The sequence below is a fragment of the Agelaius tricolor genome, unplaced genomic scaffold (assembly GCF_023055355.1).
Source record: "Agelaius tricolor isolate 1412-34295 unplaced genomic scaffold, bAgeTri1.0.p SCAF_33, whole genome shotgun sequence".
In the NCBI taxonomy this organism is placed as follows: Eukaryota; Metazoa; Chordata; class Aves; order Passeriformes; family Icteridae; genus Agelaius; species Agelaius tricolor.
This window is the reverse complement of record NW_027269293.1, coordinates 5,868,855-5,894,937: the sequence shown is the minus strand read 5'-3', so window position 1 is coordinate 5,894,937 and position 26,083 is coordinate 5,868,855. Positions and strand designations below refer to the sequence as shown.

The 26,083-nt window shown below is 39.6% G+C and overlaps 1 protein-coding gene across 7 annotated transcripts in view; it reads right to left on the bottom strand.

Moving 5' to 3' along the window:
- Positions 1-879: 879 nt before the first annotated feature.
- Positions 880-26,083, bottom strand: part of RANBP3 (RAN binding protein 3) — a 63,047-nt gene continuing 37,843 nt past the window's right edge. For all 7 annotated transcript variants that reach the window (XM_071452036.1, XM_071452037.1, XM_071452040.1 and 4 more), the window contains 9 exons: positions 14,035-14,154; positions 13,404-13,507; positions 11,023-11,101; positions 10,006-10,108; positions 9,012-9,136; positions 6,712-6,832; positions 5,009-5,151; positions 3,189-3,372; positions 880-2,313 (listed from right to left, as the gene is read on the bottom strand). In XM_071452036.1, the coding sequence (XP_071308137.1) occupies positions 2,270-2,313; positions 3,189-3,372; positions 5,009-5,151; positions 6,712-6,832; positions 9,012-9,136; positions 10,006-10,108; positions 11,023-11,101; positions 13,404-13,507; positions 14,035-14,154 (1,023 nt within the window). In that variant the 3' untranslated portion in view covers positions 880-2,269. The remainder of the gene's footprint in view (positions 2,314-3,188; positions 3,373-5,008; positions 5,152-6,711; positions 6,833-9,011; positions 9,137-10,005; positions 10,109-11,022; positions 11,102-13,403; positions 13,508-14,034; positions 14,155-26,083) is intronic.

The window sequence follows — 26,083 nt, the reverse complement described above, 5'->3', positions numbered from 1 at the left end:
CAATGTAAAAAGATCCCAGATCGAAAATGCAGATCACTTACTCTAAAGTCCCCAGACCTTGTGATGCAGAAACAATTGTGTGGTGGGTACTAAGAAATCTGCCATGTTCCTGTTGAAGCATGCCAAGAGTAGGGAGTGCAGCAACAGGTCTGTTCATTGGTAAAAACCCCCATAACCCTAAGGAGGAAAAAAGAAAACCAAAATGCAAGAAGGCATGAGCAGACAATCCAGAGAGCTCAAGATGCAGTGGCACAGCCCTTTCAATTAGCCCTTTCCAATTTCCACAAAAGTAATCACAAATGTTCCTTCAACTGGCTATCAGGAAAAGGGAAAGCACCCTCTGCCCCAACAGCATCAGTCTTCAGTGATGATTAACAACAGAAAACAGGGGAAAACTTGTTCTTGACTGCCAGTGAAAAGTGTGTTTCATTAAAATAGAAGCAATATGGACTGCTTTACTATTTGAATACAAAATTTCAAAGTTGATTTTGTGCTATAACCTGGGTTTCTGTTTTCAATTCATGCTACATCAAATGCTTCTTCCCCTTTCATTTTCTTTTAGGTGATGCCATTTTAGATTGTTAACCTACAAAAGAGCAAGCATGCAAGTCAGAAATTATCTATCAGCAAACTATTTATAAAGGAAATAGAACAATTTGGGGAATTTAAAGTGAAAGTGACCTGGTGACTACCAAATTCCAACCTTGCTGGACAAGAACATACCATAGGTTTCAATAAGAAAATAAAACTCAACTTTCACATAAAAGGCTCAAATGATTAAAAAACACCCAAAGCAAAAAAAAAAAAAAAAAAAAAAAAAAAAAAAAAAAAAAAAAAAAAAAGTTATTGTTTTATTGTTACAGTAGGAGTACTTCAGAATTGCACACAGAAAACCACGTTTTTGCTTTTATTTGTGGTGGAACAGAATACAATAACCTTCAGCCCAAACTACTCAAGGCTGGGAGTATTACCTTTTTCTTCATGCTGCAAGACTTCAGGAAATGGAACAGGGACAAAAAGGGTTTAGAAGTTAAATTTTCTATTTAAGGCCATTAATTCAGCAAGATTTAAAAAAAGGTCCTCAACTTTAAGCATGAAGAGTTGCATTGACTTCAGTAAGATTATTCACATACAGTTAAGTCAGGCAAGTGCTTAAATGGCTTGTTGAATCAAGCCATTAAATGAGAGCTGCTTTATTATACAGATTTATTTTAATGGCTGGCAGAGCTCATTACATGAGCCTATTTTATTCTTCCAAGGGCTAACAGCTGTTTTGTCATTAACTTTTCTGAAGGTGTAACCTGTATGCCTCCTTCACTTTACTGTAGCCACAACAAAATTTTCTAAGAAAAATTGTATGCAACATCTATCATATATAGTGGCTTAGCTCTCCCTTAAATAGTAACAGAAAAGAACAGTACAAAACAATAGTTTCACTTTTTTAACACACAAGAGCATCTTATTGAAAAACTAAAATAAAAAAGTCTCACCACAATATAAATCCCCAAAAATAATAATGAAATGGGAAGAAAAAAGGAGTTAGCAAAACGTCCTGCAGACTTTAAAGTCTCTTATCGCATTAAAAAAGCTTTTCTGGTGAATCACAATGTTTTGTTTCTTTCTGTTTACAAACCCACTAGACAGCAAACAATGGTGTCCACATCCACAACCTATGTTGGGATTAAAAGGTAAAAACATAACCTGCCCCATCTACAGTCCAAAAAAAAATAAAGGAACCCAAAAGGGCAGCCAGTGAGCATAGGAGCTAGTGAGGACCGTGTTTCCCTGCGTAAAGGGGAGTAGGGGTTATAAAAGCAGAATTCGAGTTGGAACCATATCGAAAAGTTCTATCTTGGAGACCTGCAAGACATGAACTATTGAAGAAACAGCCAAAAGGTCCCAATGAAAAGCTGTGACGTGACAAGCTGTAATGTGCCATTTTAATTACAAGGAAGAGGGGAAATGGTTGGGGGTGGTTGCATTTTGTGTTTATGTTGTTTTGGGGTTGGATTTTTTTTTTTTTTTTTTGCTCATCAATATGATGAGCTTTCAACGTCCCAAACCACATTCAGGTAGTTTCCAAGTCTGCTATTTTTTGTGTGGAATCTACTGATCCAGACCAAAAACCCAAACAAACAGAACAGAGATGCACAGTTCTTAAGTCCTGGAGCTTTCAAAACCGCCTGAAAGAATTGCTGGCCTGGGGTATCCAGAGATGCCTGCAAGATGGTGTTCATAGCAGCCTTGCAAGCAGATCGGCTCACATCTGCTATGTGCTGCCAACGTTCTGCCCATCACCTTCATCATTAGGACCTGAAACAATAAAAATAGTTCTTGGTCATAAGAAATATCTTTTGTTTCTTGCCTTACAGTAAGAGACCCATCCCAAGTAGCTTACGTAAGTCTCAGATTCAGGTGTTCAATGAGAGATGAAAACCGTAGAATTCCTCCTCTCCCACCTTGCATATGGCCTTCTCCAGACTAAGATCTGTCTACTGTCGAATTTTATGTTCTTGACTAATCTAGTTCAGGAATCCCAGCAGCATCCAAAAACCTAAAAGCTCAGTTTCCAAGCTCTTCAATCTTCCCACTGCTTTTGTTCATATTCATTCCTCTTTTTTTCCCCCTTCTGTGAATCAGGATGGAGGACTGTCAAAGGCTCTATGTTCTCAGCCACAAGAAAGCAAAGTACAGATGACTTCCAAGTTGAGAGTACAAAAGGAAGCCTTCCTCAAACTGAAGACTAGTATTTTTCTTAAATTATGATCTCCTCATGCGCAATAAAAAAAATTATACTCCTTCCATGCCCCTTTGTAAACCTTCTGCTTTCCAAACAGCTCCCTACCGAAAGGTCATTCTGGATGCTGTCTACTGATTCTGAGTCAACTCAGGTTTCATGTGCAACTCCTGGCCATGATGAAAGTAAAAATGAAACTCAGAACTACCCTTAGAAATCCTGTAAATGATAAAAAGCACAGAAAACCTCTACTAAACTGTGGGATGTAACTCACAGGCAGCACAGGGGCCTTTTACCAGTTTGGAGAAGAAGCAAGGAGTAGTTGTGCTCAAAAAGGAAAGCCATGCAATAATCCTACTCCATAGACATACACAAAGAGCACAGACTGCCTTAAGAAATTACACAGAAGAATGCATGGTAAACAGGAAACACCATTGTCTTTCTTACTTACCACTTCCAACTGATCCTGAAGGTGCAATGACATCATCATCATCACTGTCTTCCTCATTTGACTGCGTTACCTCTGGCTCAGGGGCTACATTCTTGACTTCTTGCTCTTGTTCCACTCTACTGCGCAAGGCCAAGATCCGATGGTGCAATGCAGCATACAACTGCCCTGTATCTTTAGAGCTTGCCTGCATTTTTTAATATTCAGAAATAGAAAAAAAGGTGCATGGAATTATAACACAATAAAACACTGCTGACATAATACACAGCAGTCATGCCAAATTTCACAATATACTTTTTAGTTTTCTCATAAAGTGTTTTTCAAACCAGTCAGAATGGGCTGTGCTACACGCAGCAGGACATTAGATATACAGAACTCTGGTGGTGAGAGTATATTCCTCTGCTTAGTTACAACTTAGTTACAGCCTTCTTCACACAGAAATCACATAGCTTTCCTGACACCTCCCAAAAGCTCATATTAAGAAGACCTTCAATTAAAATCTTGCAGATTTTTGCTGGCCAGTCAATAATTCAACTTCACACATTAGTTAATCATAATCAAGCCAACTGTTTCATGAGGAACTGGCATAAAATTTCGATATGAGATATAATGAGAAAACTCAATGAACAGACAGGCAATTATTCAAAAATTTTTGAACAGTCTCTGTTTCAGAGGGAAGCATTTTTGACAACCTGTCAAATTCTTTCATAAGAAATAGTTCCCCCAAATTCTTTAATAAAAAATAGTTTCCACCCCATCTGACACTTGGATGCGTGAACTCTGTATCTGCAAAATTCCCCTGCAATAAACTGAAATGAAAAAGTAATTCCAAACAAGACACTTTATATCAATACTAAAATCAAGAGTGAGTAACCTGATGACAGATTAACTCAAAACATTCAAAACTAGAAAAACATGGAGAAAAACTTATCCAATAATTTCACTTATTTTTCTTCATCAATGCATATTTGATATCATTAAGTTCAATTCTGGGACTCCAGATCCCAGGCCTACAAACCTAATGTCACAGGGAAAGCTGACCATTTGCTGAAATGCTCTCAATTTCTGATCCCTAGGAACACTAATTCTTTTGCAAGACACTTGTTCTCTTGCATCTTGTGTAAAATCAGTCTAAATCAAAAGAGTGTTCTCAGACCTCTCCAAATATGTTAGTGCTTTAGCTGGCATTAGGGAATGACCTTTCTCCCTTGCTGACTGTATGATCAGATCTCAAGTGTTTTAGTAATTCTGATTGCGATTGCTGTTCCCCATTTAGTAAGCACAGAAACCACTTTCACTATCCTGTTACTGCTTCAATACACCGCATCAAAGGAAAATCAAATTTAAAATGTGTAAACCTTAAGTACTAATATGATGTTCCTTAGTGTTTCCTTTTCAGTGGGCACCTATTCATCTTCCCACACTGCAGACAATGACAGTTTCCCTGTGCTGAAAGTTCCACTAGATCTAATTTTAGTTAAACTACTGCATAAAATCTATTAAATAATGCCAATTTTTTTTTTAAATCAGAAAAGAATCTGCATGAAACACTATAGTTAGAGTCTCAGTATGTGTGAAGCAGATCCCCATGACTCCATGGGCAATGCTTTGAACAACCTGGCTTCCTAGGGCAGCCTTTGATGTGGCATTTGTTCACAACTAGCAAGACTTTTTAGACAAGCAAATCTGCCAAGTGTCTTGTCTTTGGGGCAGGGGTGATGTTAAGACAGTGTAGGGTGCATATAAAAATGGAATGCTACCTCAGCTACAGTTTAAGTAAGCACCAACTTTAGTATGATGGTTAAGACATACACAGTACTCACTGATATAAGAAAAACTTTAACTCCTTGGTCCTCTGTATCCATGGCGGTGATCCGGATACTCTTTTCACTGGCTTTATCGATCTGCATCTGAGCCCAGAGCTTGGTATTTAAGATTAACCTGAGACTCCCCTGAGTCCTCATCACTAAAGCCAAGTTAGAAGATCAGTTAGGTGGAAAAAGATACATCAGGAAGCTCAAAACAGTCAAGACACTTGTTACTGTACAAGGTTTCAGTCTTTTTACAAATAAGCCCTCTTAGGCTTTTGTCACAACTGTAAATGAGGAGAATGTAGGCTTTGTGTGAGTTTTGGCCGGGGTAGAGTTAACTTTCTTTCCAGTCACTGGTATGGAGCTTTATTTTGGGTTTGTGTGGAACATACAGCTGATATTATAGAGGTGTTTTTGTTACTGCTGAGCAGTGCTTGCACAGAAATAAAGTCTTTTCTGCTTTTCATACTACTACACTGATGAGGAGGATGAGACATTATGGTCATAGGTTGGAAACAGGTACAATAGAAATTACCGATGATCATGTGACAAATAGCTCGGTTTATTGCTCGGTGTCCCCTTTTACAGGGGCTTCCCACGCTTGGACAACTGATTGGTCGGGATCTCTGCACCGCCTAGCTGTGCAATTATATGTCTGCATTCAGGATTGAATGGAATTGGCTGGGATTTTCTGTTTGAGTTCAAATCTATCCTATCATTGCTCACCTAGGGACTTTTTTTCTCTAACCAACCAGTCAAGCCGAATTGAATCTCAGCTTATGGGCAGATTTATCTGTCCAGCTACACACCAGCTGTGCTGTGACAAGTATGTGGGAGGTTATGAGCAGGCACAGCTGGGACAGGTGACCCAAACTGAACGAAAGGGATATTCCAGACCACAAAACACCATGCTCAGGATATAAAGCAGGGGGAAGAGGAGGAAGGGAGGACATTTGGAGTGATGGTGTTTCTCCTCCCAAGTCACCATTACACATGATGGGGTCCTGCTGCCCTGGAGATGGATGAACACCTGCTTGCCCAGAGGAAGCAGTGAATTAATTTGTTCTGCTTTGTTTGCAAATTGCATGCACCACTTTTGCTTTCTTTATTGAATTGCTTTTATCTCAACCCAGGAGTTTTCTAACTTTTATACACTTCCAGTTCTCTCCCTGATCCTGCTGGAAAGAGTGAGCAAGAGGCTGCAAGGGGCTTGGCTGCTGCCTGGGTTTAAACTGCAACGAGGCTATTGAAGATTATGAGTCATATCTAAAGCTATTTAGTCTGAAGCCTTATATGTTAATACATTAAAGTTCAGCAGTGGTATCTGAGCAGATGATCTCAGGCTAATGCACATTCCTGCCAGCCTGAACAACTGTACACTATTCAAGCAGACTTCCCTCATCACAAGCAACCCATCCAAAACAGCCAGATCTGAATGATGTTACCATAAATTTCTAGGCAAATATTCTAGTTACTAAATATGGCTTGCTTTTATTGGGGAAAAAGTAACTGGAACATCTGCTGCAATAGAAGGGTATGAAGATACTCTCTTTGGAGGCAGTATTCAGTAACTGAAGCAAAAGAAAAGGTCCAAACTGCTTCTGAGTTGCTGGAGCTATTAGAAACTTAACTGAATGTTGCTGTGTGTCAAGGAAGAACCTTATGAAAACAGGATGACTGTCATCCAGTATCTCATTTCCCCTGGTTCCTCTTACCCAGCCGAGACTGCAATGTTCCATCATCTGTTGAGGCCATATCATTGAGTCTCAGGAGTCCTCGACCTCTTTCCACCCAAGACTGAGAGCTTTTATCAAATACAAACAGCTTGCACTGAATCTGTAATAGAAAATATGTCTAGGGCATAGTGGTTGATTGAAGTAATAATATATTTCTTAGTCACCTACAGTTGAGTAAAAAATATTCGGATTTCATACTGGAATTTTTAATTGTTTGTAGCTGTGGAAATCAAAACAGTCATCCTCTCTTTTGCAATAAATTTCTCAAAATATGCTGTCTGTTTTCATCAAGTTTTACTAAAAGAAGCTATACATTCTGAAAGAATAAGAGAGTTCAAGATCAAAACAACAAGTAATTTTCAGGTAATATATAAATTTTCACAGAGGAAACCTAATGTCATAGGAGACTGACTTATATCAGTCAATTCTTTTAAAAGCCTTAGGTACACACTGCACCACTGAATATGTTATTTGTTGCTGGGGAGACCCAGTAAATATAATGAAAGCAAAGCAAAATTCTTCCTGTAAGGAAGCAAAGGATGAACAAACATGCTAGCTCATTATCGATTCATTATCAAAGCCTGAACAACACAAGGTCATTAATAACTGAGGTTATTAACTGAGGGTTCAGACATTATAAAATTTAAAAGGTGTATGTATTTTTTCCAACAGTAGGAATACTGAAGGATCTTCACCTACAAGCTCCCATTTTCTTCCATGCCAAACATCTCTATATCGCCCTCTCTAATCCAATTTCACTGTTACTGCTGAGGCTTTATACCTCAAACCATCACCCCTCAAGCTCCCCACAGATGAGCATGCACTAAGTGGAAAAGATACTTCCATTTCCATTCCCTCCATTTCTCATCTTCTTCATGCCAAAACATCTAGTTCTGTCTGTACAAGTCCCATTTGGAATTTTAATGCATTACATTTCACAAGAAAAAAAGAATTAAAGTTAAGCAAGAGGTCTGTTAAATTACAACATATTCAGGCAAGTCAGTCCTCTATTAAGTATACAACTGCCAAAAGTTGTAGTTTTCCTAAGTGAAACAGGATTCTTATCTCTTCAGTGTCTTGTTCAATTATGTGAAACACCCAGACATTTCTGAATTAAATAGAAACAGAGGTGTACCAGAAGAATCATTTAAAGACCATTTATGTCTGGTAAAAAGAAGTCCAAGAAGGTAAACATTATAGAGTACCATTTTGTAAGGTAACTGATAGGCATTAGATACTGATAGTGCAACTGTTTGGTCTCAGAAGAATAGTGCATTGTGTCTGTAAGAATAAAAAAGTTATCCTTGAAAATAACACAATTCAAATGCTGAGAAACAATATCTCAAGGAAAAAAACTAAACTATAATTGGAGTATAAAGAGAGATGGGAAAAAATACATATACCACTTCATTTTATATGAAAACCCTGCATGTTTTTCTTAAGGATACACTAGAGTTAGTAAGTATATATAAGTTAATGAATAACTACAATGTTAAATATATCTCTATTAAAATCAGCAGTCTAAGTCATGACCAAATATCCTTCTACAACATCACTAATTCAATTAAGTATCTCAAACCAAATTCCTGAGTGTTTGTGTTACAGTTTCTATTTTGCAAGAAAACTAGACTGCTGGCATAAATAGTCCATTCCAAATCTTAGAAAATCTTCAGTAGTACAACAATTAAAGAACTTAAAATATTTAATTAATTTAAATTTTCTTCAAATAATTGTCTCACAGAACATAAAAGCTTCTATGCGATGGATTCAGGAAAGTATGCTTAAGAATCATCTGGATGGCCTATACGCTAAAATTTATTCAGAAAGAGGAAATTAAGAAACAATGGATAACAAGTTAATAAATAAGGATCTGATATAAATATCTAAATTTGCATTTAAACACAAGAAAATACATTAGAGATGTAGAGGAAGGCTGAATTGTAGGGAATCAGATGGTGTGCATGCACTGGACATCTGTTACGTGGGGTCAGAGACAGGGACGACACAAACTCTCAGAGATCCAGGCAACAAGAGCAATGGTTTATTATGGAGGCCTGCTGATATAGGGGGTTTGAAACTTCCTGCTTTAAACAGCTGATTGGTTGGGATCTCTCTCTGCCCAGATCTCTGGCCAGTGGTGTGCTTGCATCTAAGCTAAGGACAGGGTTGGCTGAGGATCCCCTGTATAGATTTAAATCCAACCGATCTGTAGACTTGTTACTGTGACAGACATCCATATGAATCCCCACAAACTCAAAGCTCCTCTATCCGTTTCTTACCTGTAACACGTTACTTTCAGCTTCCTCCCCAGTAATCACTTCTACCTTCGCTAATAAACACTTCCTTGCTGTTGCTTTAGTATAGGCTGCTGCAGACTCTGCCAGTGATTCTGAAATATTATTAGCTGAACAACATTTTGAGCGTCTGAGAATGATTATCATAAAATTTTGTAAGATATATAAAAGTCTCACACAAGTACACCAGAATTCTGAGACCCTTTGAAATGTATAGAAAACAGACTTTAATGGAACACATTAAAAATTACTGAAATTTAAAGCAGAAGTTAAAGCTTGTCTTTTAATACTTGTTTTACAAGCATAAGGAACAAAATAGATACATTCTCAAGAAATTATATCCATACATGCAATAGTTCAAAACCTTTGCATGGACACTTGCTTATGTGTAGATGCTCCAGCAGTACTGATACTCTTGCTAGCCATACAGCTGTGCCTACACATGGACAGTGCATTTAATTTTCTACTTCCATTTGGGCTTGCAAGCAGTTTACTTAAGAAAACCCATGGTTCCCAGAATTTCTGTAATATCTTGACAATTTGAAGTCATAGAATCCAGCAACCAGTTCTGAGTTCAAGCAACATGTGGGACACCCACTCAATGCAACATACATTTGACTCTGAAATTCAGTCACTTGAAATGAAATAGAATTGTTAAAAAAAGTTTGCCACATTTCTCCTAGGTTCTCTACCAAGTCCTACTACCAGTTCTGGTAATTCCCTCTAATTTTATTCCATTGAAGATATTCCCACAACCACAGACTGACAATGAAAAAGAAAGCGCAGCCTGCACATGTTTACTATTAGAGGATCTACAGCATCCAGCAACTTCCACACCCAGCCTGTACCTTTGGTTACAGGAGACAGAGTAAAAGCAACATAAAAATCTTATGTTTTTGAAAAGTAACAGGATATTGAAAAATACAGTAATTTAAAAAAGGATTAACTACCATTCCTAATATAATATTTTGGTTTTCACCTTTTTCTGGTGTGGCCTCCTGAGAAGACGATTCAGACCCAGACTCTGTAGCAGCATTCTCCTTATTACTCTCTGTACTACCTTCATTTGATTTTGGTGGGCTCTATCACAGAAATAAGAGGAGGTAAACAGAAGGGAGAAAATATACACTAATTCTGCTAAACAGGACTAGTGATCAAGTACTGAGGGTAGCTCCAGTATTTATAAACCATATGGCAAAAAAAAGAATCTCATGGACAACATGCTTTCACAGTCAAAACTATCCTACTATCTTAGCCAAGGAACTGAATGGAGTGTGCCCTAAAAACCAGTTTGAGTTATTTTCCCTGGAACTGATACCAAATTTCAACCCTTATTTTGAAGCTTTTTGACTTGCTTTGTTCAACATAGCAAGTCAATTTCAGCTACAGCTACTCATGTCATAATCGACTGAACTCCAGCTTTGTAGTTAGACAGGTCTGAACACTCATCATTAAACATTTCCATTTTGTTGCAGCACAGGAATACAAACAACAGCAGGAAACAGTGAGGTACTAGAAGTTATTCCTTAGGTTGGTACATCATGAACAGCATTTCCAGAATCATACCTCAGTCCTGAGGCAGCTGCTTTACTGCTGGGCTTGAAATCCCATCTGGGGGGAGTCACATTACTGAACTGCTCTGAATTTTGAGGACAAACATAAAATACCCTCTAATACTTATACTCCAATAGCCATTTTAAAGCAACGAGCTGTGCCATAAAATGCTTGGGCACAAGAACCACATGCACTACGGAGAGGGCACTGAATCTCCTTACACTGAGAGTTTGAAAGGGAAATCCTGGAAAGTATTGCTGGGCAGACAATAGCTTATAATGAACTTCCTGTGCTGCACTCAAAGTAAGTTATCTTCAAAGGAAACGACTGAAAAAAACCCATACTCAAGTGAGAAGTATAATTAAAGGCTCTCAAAATTCCTGGGTGAGAATCCATAACAAACTGCTGGCAAAATTACAACATATAAATAGTGGATACTCACTAGGACTCGCTCACTCATGTTCTGTCCAAAAACAAACTTGTTGCTAGATGCATCTGCACTGTTCGTAGAGTTCTCTACACTGAAAAAAACCCAAGAAATAAGCCAGGTTTTACAAGATAGAAAATAATACCTTTTTTATTTTCTACTAATAAAATTTCTCAGAAAGTGAGTGATTGTCACTGTCTTTAAGAAAGTAAGCACTGGTTGACACAAACCTAGGTAAAAATTAATCCAACTTAACATGAGAGCACATTCTAGTTTTACAGAACGAGAATTCTCTCAGAATGACAACAAATTATTTTTTCTCTGTCAAAATCTTCCCCTTCAGATAACTATTAACATATAAAGCAATGCTGAATGCTAAGTGAGGGCTTATTGTCTAATCATATAACATACTTTTTTTTAAAACTGTATCCTACATGTACAGACTTGAACTACTACATATCTTTAGATCAATTCTCTCAGAAACGGAAAGAATGGAAACAAAAGCACTTGCAAGATCATAACTGAAGCAAAGGTAGCAGGGATAAGTAATGCCTTTTATCAGACTAGCTGCAATACCACAGACTATCCAAGAAGTTTCACAATCAAATATCAGCCTTTACTTCTTCCTTACAGAATAAACATCTTCCTCCCATTAGTATTTTTATTAACAGATTTTAAATCCTATTTAGGAAGGGCAGGAGTTTTATTCTTTTAAAAGAATAAAATAATAATAAAAGACAAAAGAATTAAAAAGTTATTGTTCCTGTCCCTTCCCATCAGGCATACCTTTTTAAGACACCAGTTTGCTCACAGAGTGAACATACAGAAGCAGACCATTCCAAATCAAGCCTACGTGCATTTCACCAAGTTTGGAGAATGGGGACTCACATCTACGTGAAACCAAACAAACCTTTAAATTGTACTTATGGAGTTGCTACTTCTGATTAAGGAGATTCCTAGAACAAAGGAGATCCTCAGTGGAAGATAACTTTACCTCCTAAGGGAATTAAATACCACAGTTCTGAGCTCCAAATCTTGACAGGGAACTCAATGTGGCCTACCAATATCTGCCATGCCACCTAGCATATTTACAGTTTTTAAAGAATTTACAGTGTTATGCAAAGGGAGGAGTTTCCTTTTACAAGTTGATTACCATAATGCTTTGCCATCTCATCAGAAAACCAGAGCCAACTCCCCTTAGAGACAATATTGTTTTTAAGACAAGTTCAAACCTAGATTTCTTGCAATTGACTCACCAAGAATAAATCTTCCCAAAGTAAAGACTCAAATAAAATGACAGTAGGTGTCATATGAGTTGAAAAATATGAAAAAATATTCTGGTATTTGAAGGCCACATATTGTAGTTATTATCTGCCAAATCTGATTGAATAAGTCTGACTGTGTCTATTGGAAAGACACTGATCTGGCATCAAGAGGGCAAAGGTGTTCTCTACCTCTCTGGTACAACATCTGAAAAGTTCAGCATCAAAAGTTCATTGACTGCAAAACTGCCTACTGCCTCCTTCATGGTGAGCAACAGGATCTTAAAAATGCCAAATATAAAGACAAAGAAAGCAGGTATTGGTGCTTTTCCTACAATTATTTCCTTGCCTCAATTTGAATTTCAGCTTATGCCAGGAGCAGAGATGTTGCTCTGCTTCATCACTCTTGGTGGGATTTCCCCTCACATTTTTCCATTAATTCACAGCTCTGTATCTTCTGTTTTCTTATTCTTTACACTACTTAAATTTTTTGACCACTACTAAGCTAGCATCTTCACAGAGATACAGATTTCATGTATCACTACCTTAGCCACAAGTGAAGGCTGTCAGTTCAGAGGTCATTACTACGTAAGACAGGATTAGCAGTTTTCTCCTGGCTGCCTCACTTTACCTATACATCATGTTTCTTCTGATGTTACTGATGTTATTGTTATTCTTTAGAAGTTCTCTCAAAAACCTCCCACAGTAAGGCTCCTATTTATTCATACCGACCACTCTGAAAAGGTTACTATCATGGAAAAATTTTAACTGTTCTTCCTTTTATCTGTATCTTACATGAAACCTACTGAACAACACAAATACGGTGCAGATCTCTGTTTCTGATCATTCATGAGAAGAATGTCATGCTTTTTGGTTTCAGGCCTCTCATGTCATGCTTTCTGGTTTTCTGAAGAGGTGTTGGTGAGGATGTGGTCAAATAAATAATATCAAACGCATCTCCCTTGAAGAGATGGTTGAGGATTCCCCCAGATCTGAAGATTGCCATCTCATTCTTCAGAAGTCTAGGTTCCCACTGACCCAGTCTAAGCCCTGCATCCAATAAAGAGCAGAATCATACAGAATTTACGATAAGGAAAATAAAGAGTAAGGAGAACTGTCTCCCTGTAGTCTCACCTGGAACTGATGTACTGTAGAAAATAGTTTGTTGCAGAAGGTATATCTGATGTCAGAAGGCCAGCATTCTGCACATCAGCAGTTTCGTTGCTTTCATCTCCTAGCTAGAAAAAGAACAAGTATGTATCAATAATTTTAATTACGAAATTTTCAACTCACTCTACCTAAAGACAAAATTTCATCCACAAATGCTTTCTACAATAAAACAAGATACGTCCCAATATTACACTTTGTTTTATCATGCTAGGAAACCTGAACAAACCCATCTTCAAGGGGAGGTACTAACAATCCAACTCAGTTATTCTATGCACAAGTTTAACCCCAGGCTCAGCCTATTTTTCCATCTTTTCTGTGAAGTCTTGGTAGCATGGGAACAGCTTAGGACCACATTTCAACTTCATTCTAATTCAAAAAGTAAGAGAAAACACCACATTCTACTGAGCTTTAGCTGTTACTCATGACTGCAGTAGATGCATTTTTTTTTAAAAAGCTTCTTATGTTACTTAACAGAATTCATTTATTAAATGTCCAGAAGACTAGTTTTATTAAACAGACAACTCTTCTTTGTTCATAGCTTTTAATTTTATATATATTCATAAACTCTTAGTCAAGAGAACAAACATGTGTTTACCTTAACTCTATCTCGTAAATTTTGCCCAAAAATGAATGCTTGCTGTGCATTTAGTTCAGCCTTCTCAGAGCAGTCATCATCTGAAGTATTGTTGGACTCCTTTTTCTGACATTCTGCTGCCTAAAGAAATGGAAAAAGGTAGCCAAAGAAATTGAGTTTCTTTAAATAAAAACACCTTATGATGAGGTGAGTCACACATTCATTTACAATGACAAGCCAATAACATTTTCAGATCTACAAGGGATGTTTTGCATTTAAATAATGTCTCTGTTGTTAAGTGTTTTTCTTAGCAAATCACAGAATAGTTAAGGTTCAAAGGAATTTCTAACAATCACTTGGTCCAAACTCTGTTCAAAGCAGCACCAACTTCAAAATTCTATTAAGCTGCCCAAGATCTCTTATCAAATTTCAAAAACAATCCACGTGACAGTTTTACATTTTGGTAGTCTGGTTCTGAATCATGATTTTAAAGGGTTAAGATTTTAGCTAAGGGTAAGAGCCAATTCATATTGCAGTTAGATACACCAACAATAGGTTAATAATTATTAGATCCTTAAGCTAAAGCTAATTGTTATATTACCAATAAGCTCACTTGTAGAAGGAAGTGGAGCAAGTGAACAATTATAGGAACGTACTGAAACCAGTAGAACAATGCCCAGCACCTGAACTCTATGTCAATCCATCATGAAGCAGGGGGCCGTGGATTGTGCCAGAGAGTCACAGAGACCTGACAAAGACCTTCTTGACTTCATCCCTGGGACCACTGACCCAGTTCAAGACCACCAACCCAATTCAAGAGAAGAACTGAAGGACTAATAACCTCATTTTAATACAAAGCAGGAATGGGAGGTGCTGGGGTTATGCATATATATTATTTTGGGAAATAAATAGAAGGCAAAAATCCTCGTGTGATGTGGTCACGCATTTCAGAGATGACCCCCCCCCTCCCCGTGCCACACGCCAGCATAATAAACGTACTACTTTCTAACTTTAATTAGTTAGAGAGTCTTTGTCTGTGATTTTTGGTTTTAACAACTTAATTGGCAAGCCATCCAGGAGGAGACTCTGCTCAGCTGTGAGACCACCTTGGGACATGGACCCCCTCAGGGCACCCCCAGTATATTCCTGGAAGAGTGGGCTCCACTGCCTGGACTAGCTCATCCAGCAGCAGACAAGGACTCCTGACTACTAAAATTCTGGACAAAACGGTATGTTTAAAAATTGAAGCAGTTTTAAGTAGTGACCTGTTTGGTGTATGCGTGGTCAAGAAAGGCCATTGGTAAGTCATGGGAGAAGTCCCACACGCAACTTGTGCCTCTGTAGTGTGCTTGCAAACTGAAGTTGCAGTTGAAATCTGGTTATCAGCAGAAAGAGTCATTGAACTTTCCTACCGAGCTCAGGCTTTTGTTGCTAACAGAATGGGATTTTTGCCATTTGTTTTGCCGTAGAGGGCTCAGTTTGCTACCAATTGGGGCTAGCAGTCATAAGGGCAAATCCTGGTCAAAAGTTGTTATGCTGTTGTGTGAATGTGTCCTGACTGCGAGAACAATTGTGAGAGTGTTTTTTGAGATGTGCTGTTAGCGCACGACACAAGTGAGAGTTTGGACCCATGGTTCCATTTTCAGGCAACTGAAACAGCCGGGGAAAAACAAGGCGAGTGGGGTGCATGACCCTTAATAAAATCCTCTCTCTGCTGTGACTGTGTGTGTGTCTGTGTTTAGGTTATGGGGGACAGAATTTACTATAACACCTGGTGTTAACACTAAAAGGGTTCAGACTCTGAGAAATTATAGGGACGGTGCTTTGCTGTTCAGGTGTTTATGTTTATGGAATTTGAAATATAGATGTTGAGTGCTTTAGTGTAGTGTGTTTGTGTATTGTTAGACTGCACAAGGTGTTTCCTGTGGGCATAGTAAGATTGTGATGTTGTAATTGTGTTTGGAGCTGTGGTGCTTTTTGAGGCAACACTGCCATCTTGTGTCAAAAGTTGTAAGTGTCACACGTTGAGTGCAAAGTAGTAAAACTGGTTTGTTTAGAGCCTTTGATAAGAGTTGACTTGTGGTTTTAGGTACAGGGATTGTCTTTGTAGATGCTGATTGCTAGAACCACAATAGGGGTAGTTTTGGTCTGAGAATCCAATCTGGCCAGACAGATGGGAGGAACTCCTTTTCTTCAGTGGTTTGGACTCGACTCCTGGGAGTTTGTGAGTTCAGTAAACTGGTGGATAGACAGGGGAAATGAGAGAGTATATTTAGAAGGTTTATATCAGACATCTGCTGGGGGACTAGTGGCTTTGGATCGGGAGCAATCGGCTGTAGAGAATTTAGGGTTGAGAAGGAGCGGATGGAGTAACTTGCATATGTGGGAATTTTCCTGCAGCTTTTGGTGCATCTAGAGGTTGGCATTGTGCGTGGGTGTTACTGCAGTGTTTGTGCAGATTTGTGCAGGACCTTAGTACTGTTCTTCTGCTAACTGGTACAGAGAGCGTGCCCAGTGTCCACAGCTCCCTGATTGAGCTGATTTAGAATCAAAGATTTTAAAGCTGCTGTGTGGGAAGTCACATTTAGTACCCGAGTGGTAGGCTGTGTGAGAAGAAGACTGGGAAAGGACTGTACGAATCTGTGACGCCAGGTTCGGGTGGAAGTGAGACAAGAAGCAAAGGAGGACGTAATAAGGATTGGCGTTGAGTGCTGGTTTTGTTAAGGAGAAGGGGAGTGACGGGAAGCAACCAGAGTAAAGAGATCCCCAAAAGTAGTCCTTTAGGGTGTATTTTGGCACACTGGAAGGAACTAGTAAGGTATGGGGGGATAGAAAATAAAAAGACCCTTGTGAAATTTACCACACAGTGGTGGCCACTTTATAGGTTTGAAGAGGGGGTAAGGTGGCTTCCAACTGGAACTCTACATTATGAGACTTTGTTACAGCTTATGTTATTTTTGAGATGGGAACAGAAATGGGAAGAGGTGACGTATGCTGACATGTTTTTCTCCCTCCAGAACCACCCTGAGTGGCAGAGGGATTGTGGACTCAGGGCTCCCTCTGAACCCTTTGTATTGGCCCTGGAAAAGATAATGAGGCTAGTAGGGGGAGGCTGAAATGGTGCTGTAGGTGCATGCTCCATAAACCAACACTGCACACACCCAGACAAGGTACACCCTGCTGACTCAGTGGAGCAAGAGTTGGGGGATCTGTTTGAACCACCCCCTAGAAGGCAAGGGGGGCAGAGAGGGGCAGCAAACTTGGGAATAATCTCAACTCCAGCTCTTATTCCACCCCCTAAGACTTCACCCTCAATTCCAACTCCAGCTCTTGCTCCACCCTTAAACACCTCTGTCCAAATTCCAGCTCATATTCTACCTCCCACTCCAATTAAAGCCACTACTATTTCAACCCCAGCTCCAGCTTTAAAGAAAGCTATTTCTATTTCAACCCCAGCTCCAGTTTTAAGCTCAGCTGAATCAATTCCAGCTTCTATTTCAAGTTCAACCCCAGTTTCTACTCTATTCCCCACCTTGACTATTCCTAATCTTTCCAACTACCCAGCAGCGACAGTGAACAAGAGTTCACTGAGTTCAGTGCCTACTCCAGAGGATCCTATAGCATTTTGGACTCAGAAACAAACTAAGAAAATTATACAGGCATTCTTGAGGGAGGCAGTAAGTCCTGAAGGGAAGACAATGTTAGTTAAAATCCCTTTTTCTACAATGGATTTAGAGGTTTGGAAAAAGATTGCTAAACATTATAGGAGTGAACTGATAGGTGTTGCAAAGAAATTAAAGTTTTGTGATTAAACAGCATCGACCTGATTACTCAGATCTCCAGCTGTTGTTGGATGCCCTAACAGAAACAGAAAAACAACTGGTTTTAAAGGTAGCTGAGGGTTTAGCAGAAGATGCTTGTAGAATAACACAGAGTAATATGAGAGATGTCTTTCTTCTTCAGGATCCACATCAGAATGCTAATGATGTTAGTGATATGGAAAGACTAGAGGATTATCAGGAGTTCGTACAAAGGGCAATTCCTAAAACAATAAACTGGTCAGCCCTATATACAATTAAGCAAGGTCCCTCCAAAACACCTTCTGAATTTCTAGAACATTTGCAGGATGCAATGCATCGTTGTACAACCTTTGATCCTGAGTCTGAGGAAGGCATACAACATCTAGAGGGTTTATTAGACGCAAACTTCAGAAGATACAGGGTCCGACAGCGTGAGATTTAGCGACTTTGCTAAAAGAGGCATGGAGAATATTTAGTAATTGGGAAGAAAAGTGCAAAGAAGGGATGAAAAAATTATTAGCAGTAGTAAGGGAAGAAGAAAAAGGGAAATGTGGACAAGGGCCACTAAGGCAGGGACCACCTCGGCTAAGGAGAGATCAATGTGCATTCTGCAAGAGATTTGGACGCTGGAAGAACCAGTGCCCGGAACAAAGAAAAGCTGATGAACAAAGAAGAGATGAAAAAGGGAGGTGGTGGTTGCCCATGTTAAAGAAGACTGATGTGGACTGGAGGATCTTACCCTAGGAGACCCTCTGGTTATAATGAAACTAGGGAACAAGGAAAAGGAAGTGGAATTTCGGATAGATACAAGGGCAACATATTTGGTGTTAAATAAAGCTTTAATACCGATAACAGATGATTATGTCATGGTAAAGGGGGCAACTGGCCAATTTGAAAGAGCTTATTTTTTGTAGGCCATTGAAATTTAAATTTGGGAAACAATGGGAAATTCACAAGTTCTTATATATGCCCAATGCTCCATCAGCACTTTTGGGTAGAGATTTATTGGAACAATTAGAAGCAAAAATAATATTCAAAAATGGAGAGATTACTTTGGAGGTTAAGGACCAACAATATATGGAATTGTTAAGCCTGATGTTAATAACCAATGAGGCTTAAGTTGAAAGTGAAGATGAGATTCAGGAAAATACTGGATCAAGTATTTCCTGGGGTGTAAGCTTCTAACATACCAGGGAGAGCGAAGAATGCACCCCCAGTACAAATTAGGCTTAAAGAAGGAAAACAACTAGTTAGGGTCAAGCAGTACTGTTTGAGAAAGGAAGACAGAGAAGAGATTAGCCCTGTAATAGAACACTTTTTACAGATAGAGCTATTAAAAGAGTGTCAGTCTGAGTTCAATACTCCTATTTTACCTGTTAAAAAGCCTGATGGATCATACTGAATAGTACAAGATTTAAGAGCTGTTAGTAAGATAACTGAGGATTTAGACCCAGTAGTTGCCAACCCCCTACACTCTGCTAACTCGTTTAACATCTGAACTAACATGGTTTACAGTTTTGGATTTGAAGGATGCTTTCTTTTGCCTTCCTCTCCATGAAGCCAGCCAGAAAATTTTTGCATTTGAGTGGGAAAACCCCAAAACGGGATGCAAAACCCAGCTCACATGGCCTGTTCTGCCTCAAGGGTTCAAGAACTCCCCTATGATATTTGGAGAATAGCAAAAGATCTGGAATCTTAGGAAGCTCCATCAGAAGGACAGCTGTTACAGTATGTAGATGACCTGGTGGTAGCTACCAAAACTCAAGAGGCACGTGCGGAGTGGACAGTAAGCCTCTTAAACTTTTTGGGCCTACAGGGATATCGAGTATCCTAGAAGAAAGCCCAAATGGTGAAGCAAACAGTTGTTTATTTGGGTCACGAGGTTAGTGCTGGACAAAGAACTTTAGGATGGGATCTCAAGGAAGCATTATGCCAGACCCCAAAGCCCCAGACAGTAAAAGAACTGAGAACCTTTTTGGACTGGGTGGTCCAGGCTGCGGGTTTATAATTACGGACTGTTGGTCAAACCCCTATATGCTTTGATTATGGAAGGAAACAGAGATCTCCAATGGACAAAAGAAGCAACACAAACCTTCAGCCAGCTGAAGAAGGCCCTTACGTCAGCTCCAGCCCTGGGACTTCCAGGTGTGAGTAAACCATTCTTTTTGTTTTCTCATGAAAAGCAGAGAATTGCTTTGGGAATACCGGCACAAGATCTGGGCTCGTACTGCAGGGCAGTCACCTACCTCTCCAAGCAGCTGGATGCAGCAGCTGAAGGATGGCCAGGGTGCCTCAGAGCAGTTGCGGCAGTGGCAGTGAACATCCAGGAAGCATGAGAGTTCACCCTGGACCAGAAGATGACTGTGCTAGTGTCCCACACAGTGTCTGTAGTGCTGGAAGTAAAGGGGGAACATTGGCTCTCCCCATAGAGATTCCTGAATACCAAGCCATAATGGTGGAACAAGATGATGTAGAAATTGTGGTAACTAACATTGTGAGCCCAGCTTCTTTCCTCCATGGTAGTATGGGAGAACCGGTGATCCATGACTGCCTGGAGAATATTGAAGCTACCTACTCCAGTTGCCTGGATCTGAAGGACACCCCTCTCAAGGACACTGAGACCTGATTTACTGATGGAAGCAGCTACGTCATCAGCGGAAAAAGGCATGCTGGGTATGTAGTTACCACAAGCCGAGAGGTAAAAGAGTCTGGATCATTACCAACCAACACCTCAGCACAGGAGGCTGAAATAATTGCCTTAACCCAGGCTTTAGAGCTGGCAAAAGGAAAGAAAATCAGTATTTACACAGACTCGAGGTATGCATTTGGGGTAGTTCATGCACATGGATCCATCTGGAAGGAAAAAGGACTGCTGATGTCACAAGGAAAAAGCATTAAACATGCACAACAGATAATGAAACTGGCAGTCCAGTTACCTGAAAAGGTAGCCATCACGTACATCAAAGGACACCAAAAAGCGAGTTCTGAATTGGAGGAAGGAAATGAACTGGCAGACAGAGAGGCAAAAGAAGCAGCTAAAGGTGAGGTAATTGTTAAGACAGTTGAGGCAGCCTTAATCCCAAATGGACAAATTTCTGTTGAAGGTAAGCCAAAAAGCAGTAAAAAAGCAAAAAAGGCTTACTGAGAAAGAAAATGGAAGTTATAATCAAGAGGGGTGAGCTGTTACAGATGAAGGGAAAGGAAGGCTTGTGATCTCCTCTTACATGCTATGGTCATTATGTTCACGAAAGATGAACATGAGAAAACACACTGGGGAATAGATGCCTTGTATAATTACTTGAAAGACAGAATCCTAGCCAGAAACTTGCTAAGTACAGCGATTCAGGTGACTTGTCAATGTAGCCTTTGCCTCCAAACTAATCCCAAAAATATTCCTAAACCAAAGCTTGGGCAAATTGGAAAAGGATATGGACCTGGGCAGCAATGGCAAATTGCTTTTTCAGAACTACCCAGGAAAGGGGGGAGGTACTAATACCGACTGGTGTTAACAGATATCTTTTCAGGGTGGCCAGAAGCTTTCCCTACGAGAACTGCCAAAATGTGGGAGGTAACCAAAGCAATGTTACAAGAAGTAATACTGCATTTTGGAGTCCCAGCCACGATGTCTTCAGATGGAGGGCCACATTTTATTTCAAAAATTGTGCAGCAAACTAGCCACCATTTAGGCATAGACTGGGAACCTCATACTCTATATCATCCTCAGTCAAGCGGTCCAGTGGAGAAAATTAATCACTTGATTAAGCAGCAAATAGTAAGACTGGGACAAGAGGCAAAGTTACCTTGGCCTCAGGCTCTTCCATTAGCATCATTATGAATCTGGACCAAACCAATAGCAAAGGAAAAATTGAGTCCCTTTGAAATACTGTATGGAAGGCCATATGGAATTCAAGAAGGGACAACAACCATTCAAGTAGAGGAAGAAAGCCTACACAAATACGTGGTGGGCCTAAACAAACAACTAAGAGAAATTGAGAAACATGCGGCTAAGGCTCAAAGCAGAGAATTAGATGGACCAGTACATGATGTACAGCCTGGGGATTATGTATATGTTAAGTCTTTTCTAGAGAAGACTCTGGAACTGCAGTGGGAAGGACCATTCCAAATGCTCCTCACCACCTTTACTGGAATCAAGATTAAGGGACAAAGCACCTGGATCCATCATTCCTGAGTGAGGAAGGCTTCCGAGGGACTCTGGAAAGTTATACCAGGTGACAACGAACTGAAATTAAAACTTTCTCAGGAAAATGAATAGGGTGTGGGTGAAATGATAAGCATAGTTTACGAATAAAAGTTTGTAGTTATAATGGATAATCAAGTAGGTGTAGCCTGGAGAGTTGTGGCATTTGTGATTATCACTATAGCCATGGCTAATGCAGTACCGCTTGCATATAATGTGACTGGTATAGATAAGTGCCAAGGGAAAGCCTATGACTCTGACTCCTTTCAGTCTGTATCGGACGCTAAAAGTTACAAATGCAACGGTGTGGGAAAGGAAAGATATTTGGGGATGTGAATATGCGTTTGTCCAGGACGGGTTTCATAAATTTCATCAACAACCCATGAAACTTATTCAAATTGGTCCTGAATGCTGTGATCAATGCTTAACCAATTGTCCAGAGTTTAGACTCAAAATAGAAGGTTGTACAATCAAGGATTCTAAGATTGATTAGAGTATAACTCAATTTTGTACTGCTTCCTGAATGGACAGGGTTAATAACTCAACCACTACCAACACTGAAAGAAACCATGACTACTCAAATCACCCTAGAACACATGGTTCCCATAATGACCAAAATGGGACTGTATGCTGTTAAGAAGACCAGAATTCAAAAATTGCTAATTAATTCAAAAATTGCTAATTAATTCAAAGTGGTCATTAAAACAGGTAGAGATGGCAATGCAAGTGAATGCCTCTGCCATTTGTGCTCCATTTTCAAAGACCTCCTTTATGGACTGGACCACCCGGCTGCAGAATTGTATGCCTTATATGTCCAGACAGAAGAAACACCTTACTGGATTATTAGGAATGGGACATGGAGTTCTAAATACAATGGATTCAGAAGTATTAATGAACAAACTGACAGCACTTGGTGGTGACGTGGTTAAATTGCAACAACCGTTACAATCTTACTTGTTGGCATTAGGTCCCAGACAGCTGAAATTGTCCAAAATATTACCAGAATGGGAAAATATGGAAGAGTGAGATCATCAATTGATAATTCATATTTTAGGCACAGCTAGTGGGAACATTTCTTTGGTTTTTGGGTGTACACAGGCACAAATAAGGATGCAATCAGTGGCAGCCTCAATCATTAGGGACGGGGAAGACAGCATATTCCCTGCTGGAATTTATAAAGTTGTTTGGGATAATGCCTCGGATTTAGAAAAAGAGCTTCAACCCGGGTGGGTTTTAGTTAATTAAACTTATGATTCCATGATGAGTATGGTAACAGCTTTTGTTTTAACCATATACGATGCATCAGTGAGCTTGATATATCCAATTGTTCCTTCAGGGCTAAAACATGAGGGGACCATACTATATCCTTTTGAACACAGAATGTGGGCACTAAAGGTTGAAAGAATGTAGCGAACTCTTAACTTAGAACCCTGCTCAATGAGAGAACAATTGGGGTTCATATGTGAAGGCAATGTAAGTGATGGTAAAGATACCTGTTTAGATAGAGAGCAAAGCATTTGTCACTTTGAAATGCGTCCCAGACAACCAGACAACCTTGCTTGTGTATACAGGACAAGGTTGTGTCTGCCTCAGAATAGCATGCTCTACTATAATGGTGGATGAAATCACTGTGAATGAAATTCAATTTATCTTGTCCATTTGTAACTTTGTCAAAATTGAGGGATGTGATTTTTCCTATCAGGCACCTGTCATACCATACCAACATAAAAAGGCAAATTTGATTACTGTGCAAGAAATATCACCCATGCCTATAGGGATGAACTTAGCTTTGGTTACCCAATTGTTGAAGCATCATGAATTAAAGAGAATTCCTAAAGAAATTAAAGATGAAGGAAGAAAAACTTTGATTACAATACACCATGACACAGAGACTATACGGAGAGTATTTAAAAGATTGGAAGAAGGTCCATCCCCATCATTGGTGGGATGTGCTTTTTGGGTGGTCTCCAATAGCAACTGGCTTGCTCAATACCTTGGTTCATCCAATTATTATTTTACTTAGGTTAGTATAAGTTTGATTTTGTCTATTATAGTACTTGTTTGGAATTGCAGATAGTTGTGATGAGTAGCACCTTTAACTTCAATATCGAGAGCATAGGGTACAGTTCTAACAGACCCCTACTGTGCAGCTTTGCTAGATGAAGAAGATTCTGTATATCAGTAAAAGAATTTACTAACTTTGAAGGAGTGGGCAATGAATTATTATTTTAAAGGGTTAAGATTTTAGCTAAGGGTAAGAGCCAATTCATATTGCAGTTAGATACACCAACAATAGGTTAATAATTATTAGATCCTTAAGCTAAAGCTAATTGTTATATTACCAATAAGCTCACTTGTAGAAGGAAGTGGAGCAAGTGAACAATTATAGGAACGTACTGAAACCAGTAGAACAATGCCCAGCACCTGAACTCTATGTCAATCCATCATGAAGCAGGGGGCCGTGGATTGTGCCAGAGAGTCACAGAGACCTGACAAAGACCTTCTTGACTTCATCCCTGGGACCACTGACCCAGTTCAAGACCACCAACCCAATTCAAGAGAAGAACTGAAGGACTAATAACCTCATTTTAATACAAAGCAGGAATGGGAGGTGCTGGGGTTATGCATATATATTATTTTGGGAAATTGATTTTTGGTTTTAACAATTCAGTTCAATGTTCAACTACACCAAGTATGACAGTTATGTCCTAAAACCCATCTGGAATCCCCTTCACACTACATCTGCAGCTTCTCACCTGTTTGATAGACATTTCCTTATTTTATTCTCATCTTGCCACCACCTATCACTTGAGAGCTGAGAGCTCTCTCCAATTCCCCTATCCTAGTCCAAGCAGAACATACTCAGCTTTTTCATTCTCTCATCACTCTTCTTGTGCTCCAGCCACTAGTCACCTTAGTGATTTTTAAGTGTTTTTCATGTAGTGTCAAGCCCCAAATTATATATGGTATTCCTGATGCCATCCGCCAGTGGCACAAAAAGGGAAAGATCACTTCCTAAGCCTAATGCGTGTAGTTTTAGTAAAGCAGCCCATAAGTCCTCTTAATCAATAAAAGGATACACTACTTATTCATGTTCAATCTATTGTTCTTCACTGCTGCACAGCACCTGAAGGTTCTTGAGCTTTTTGTTCTCCTAAGGACTTTCTATTCTGCACCTCTGCCACCTGCTTTCCACAACTGGCTTTGTGACTTCTCCCTGCACACGCCATGGTGGCACATTTCCTGATTATTCCCATACCATAGTTCTTGTTCCACTATACTCAGAGCCTTGCACTTACAAAACTCTAAAGTAGTGTTGGAAAACAATTGCAACCTGCATGGGAATCACTCCCTTCTGCTTCTGTCCTAACTTCCTACTCCATAGCTTTTAACACTGATGGGAAGACCCAATGCTATGCACACACAAAGCCTCAGAAGTGACCCACACACAGCAGTTGCCCCTCAGCAAGGCACACTTCCATCAGCATCAACAGCATCATAAGTAGAAAAAAACCCAAAACCACAGGAAGTCTGAGCACATTATGAAGAAAACTATATAGTTACTATGGGAACTTGGTTATTAGGGAGTACCACCTGCTCCACTGGAGAGGACACTCAGGGGGAAGATGCCTGTCTAGGGAACTCATTACTAGCCTTTATGGCTGGCGAATGTGAAGTTTTTCTTTTTCTTTCCCTTTTTGATCTCCCTTCTTCCAAAATAAAATAACTGTCACTATCAGCTATAGATCTGCTAATAAATTCTGTATGTGAGAACTTGTCTCAACATTTTTCATGCAGTATCAGGATCTCCAAGACTTGTCTGCACAGCTGCTTTCAGGACAGTCCCTCTTCAGTCCTTGTGACACATGGGTTCTTTCACCTCAGATACAGAACTTTGCATTTGCTAACCATCAGCTAGTTTTTCTCAGCTTGTTTTTCCAACCTGCTGAGATCCTGCTGAAGAGCCCCTACCTTCCAACATACTGACCATTTCCCCTTCCCACAGTATACTAGTATCCACGAACATAACAAGATTTATTCCACCTTGCCAGGTTGTTTGCGTATACGTTGA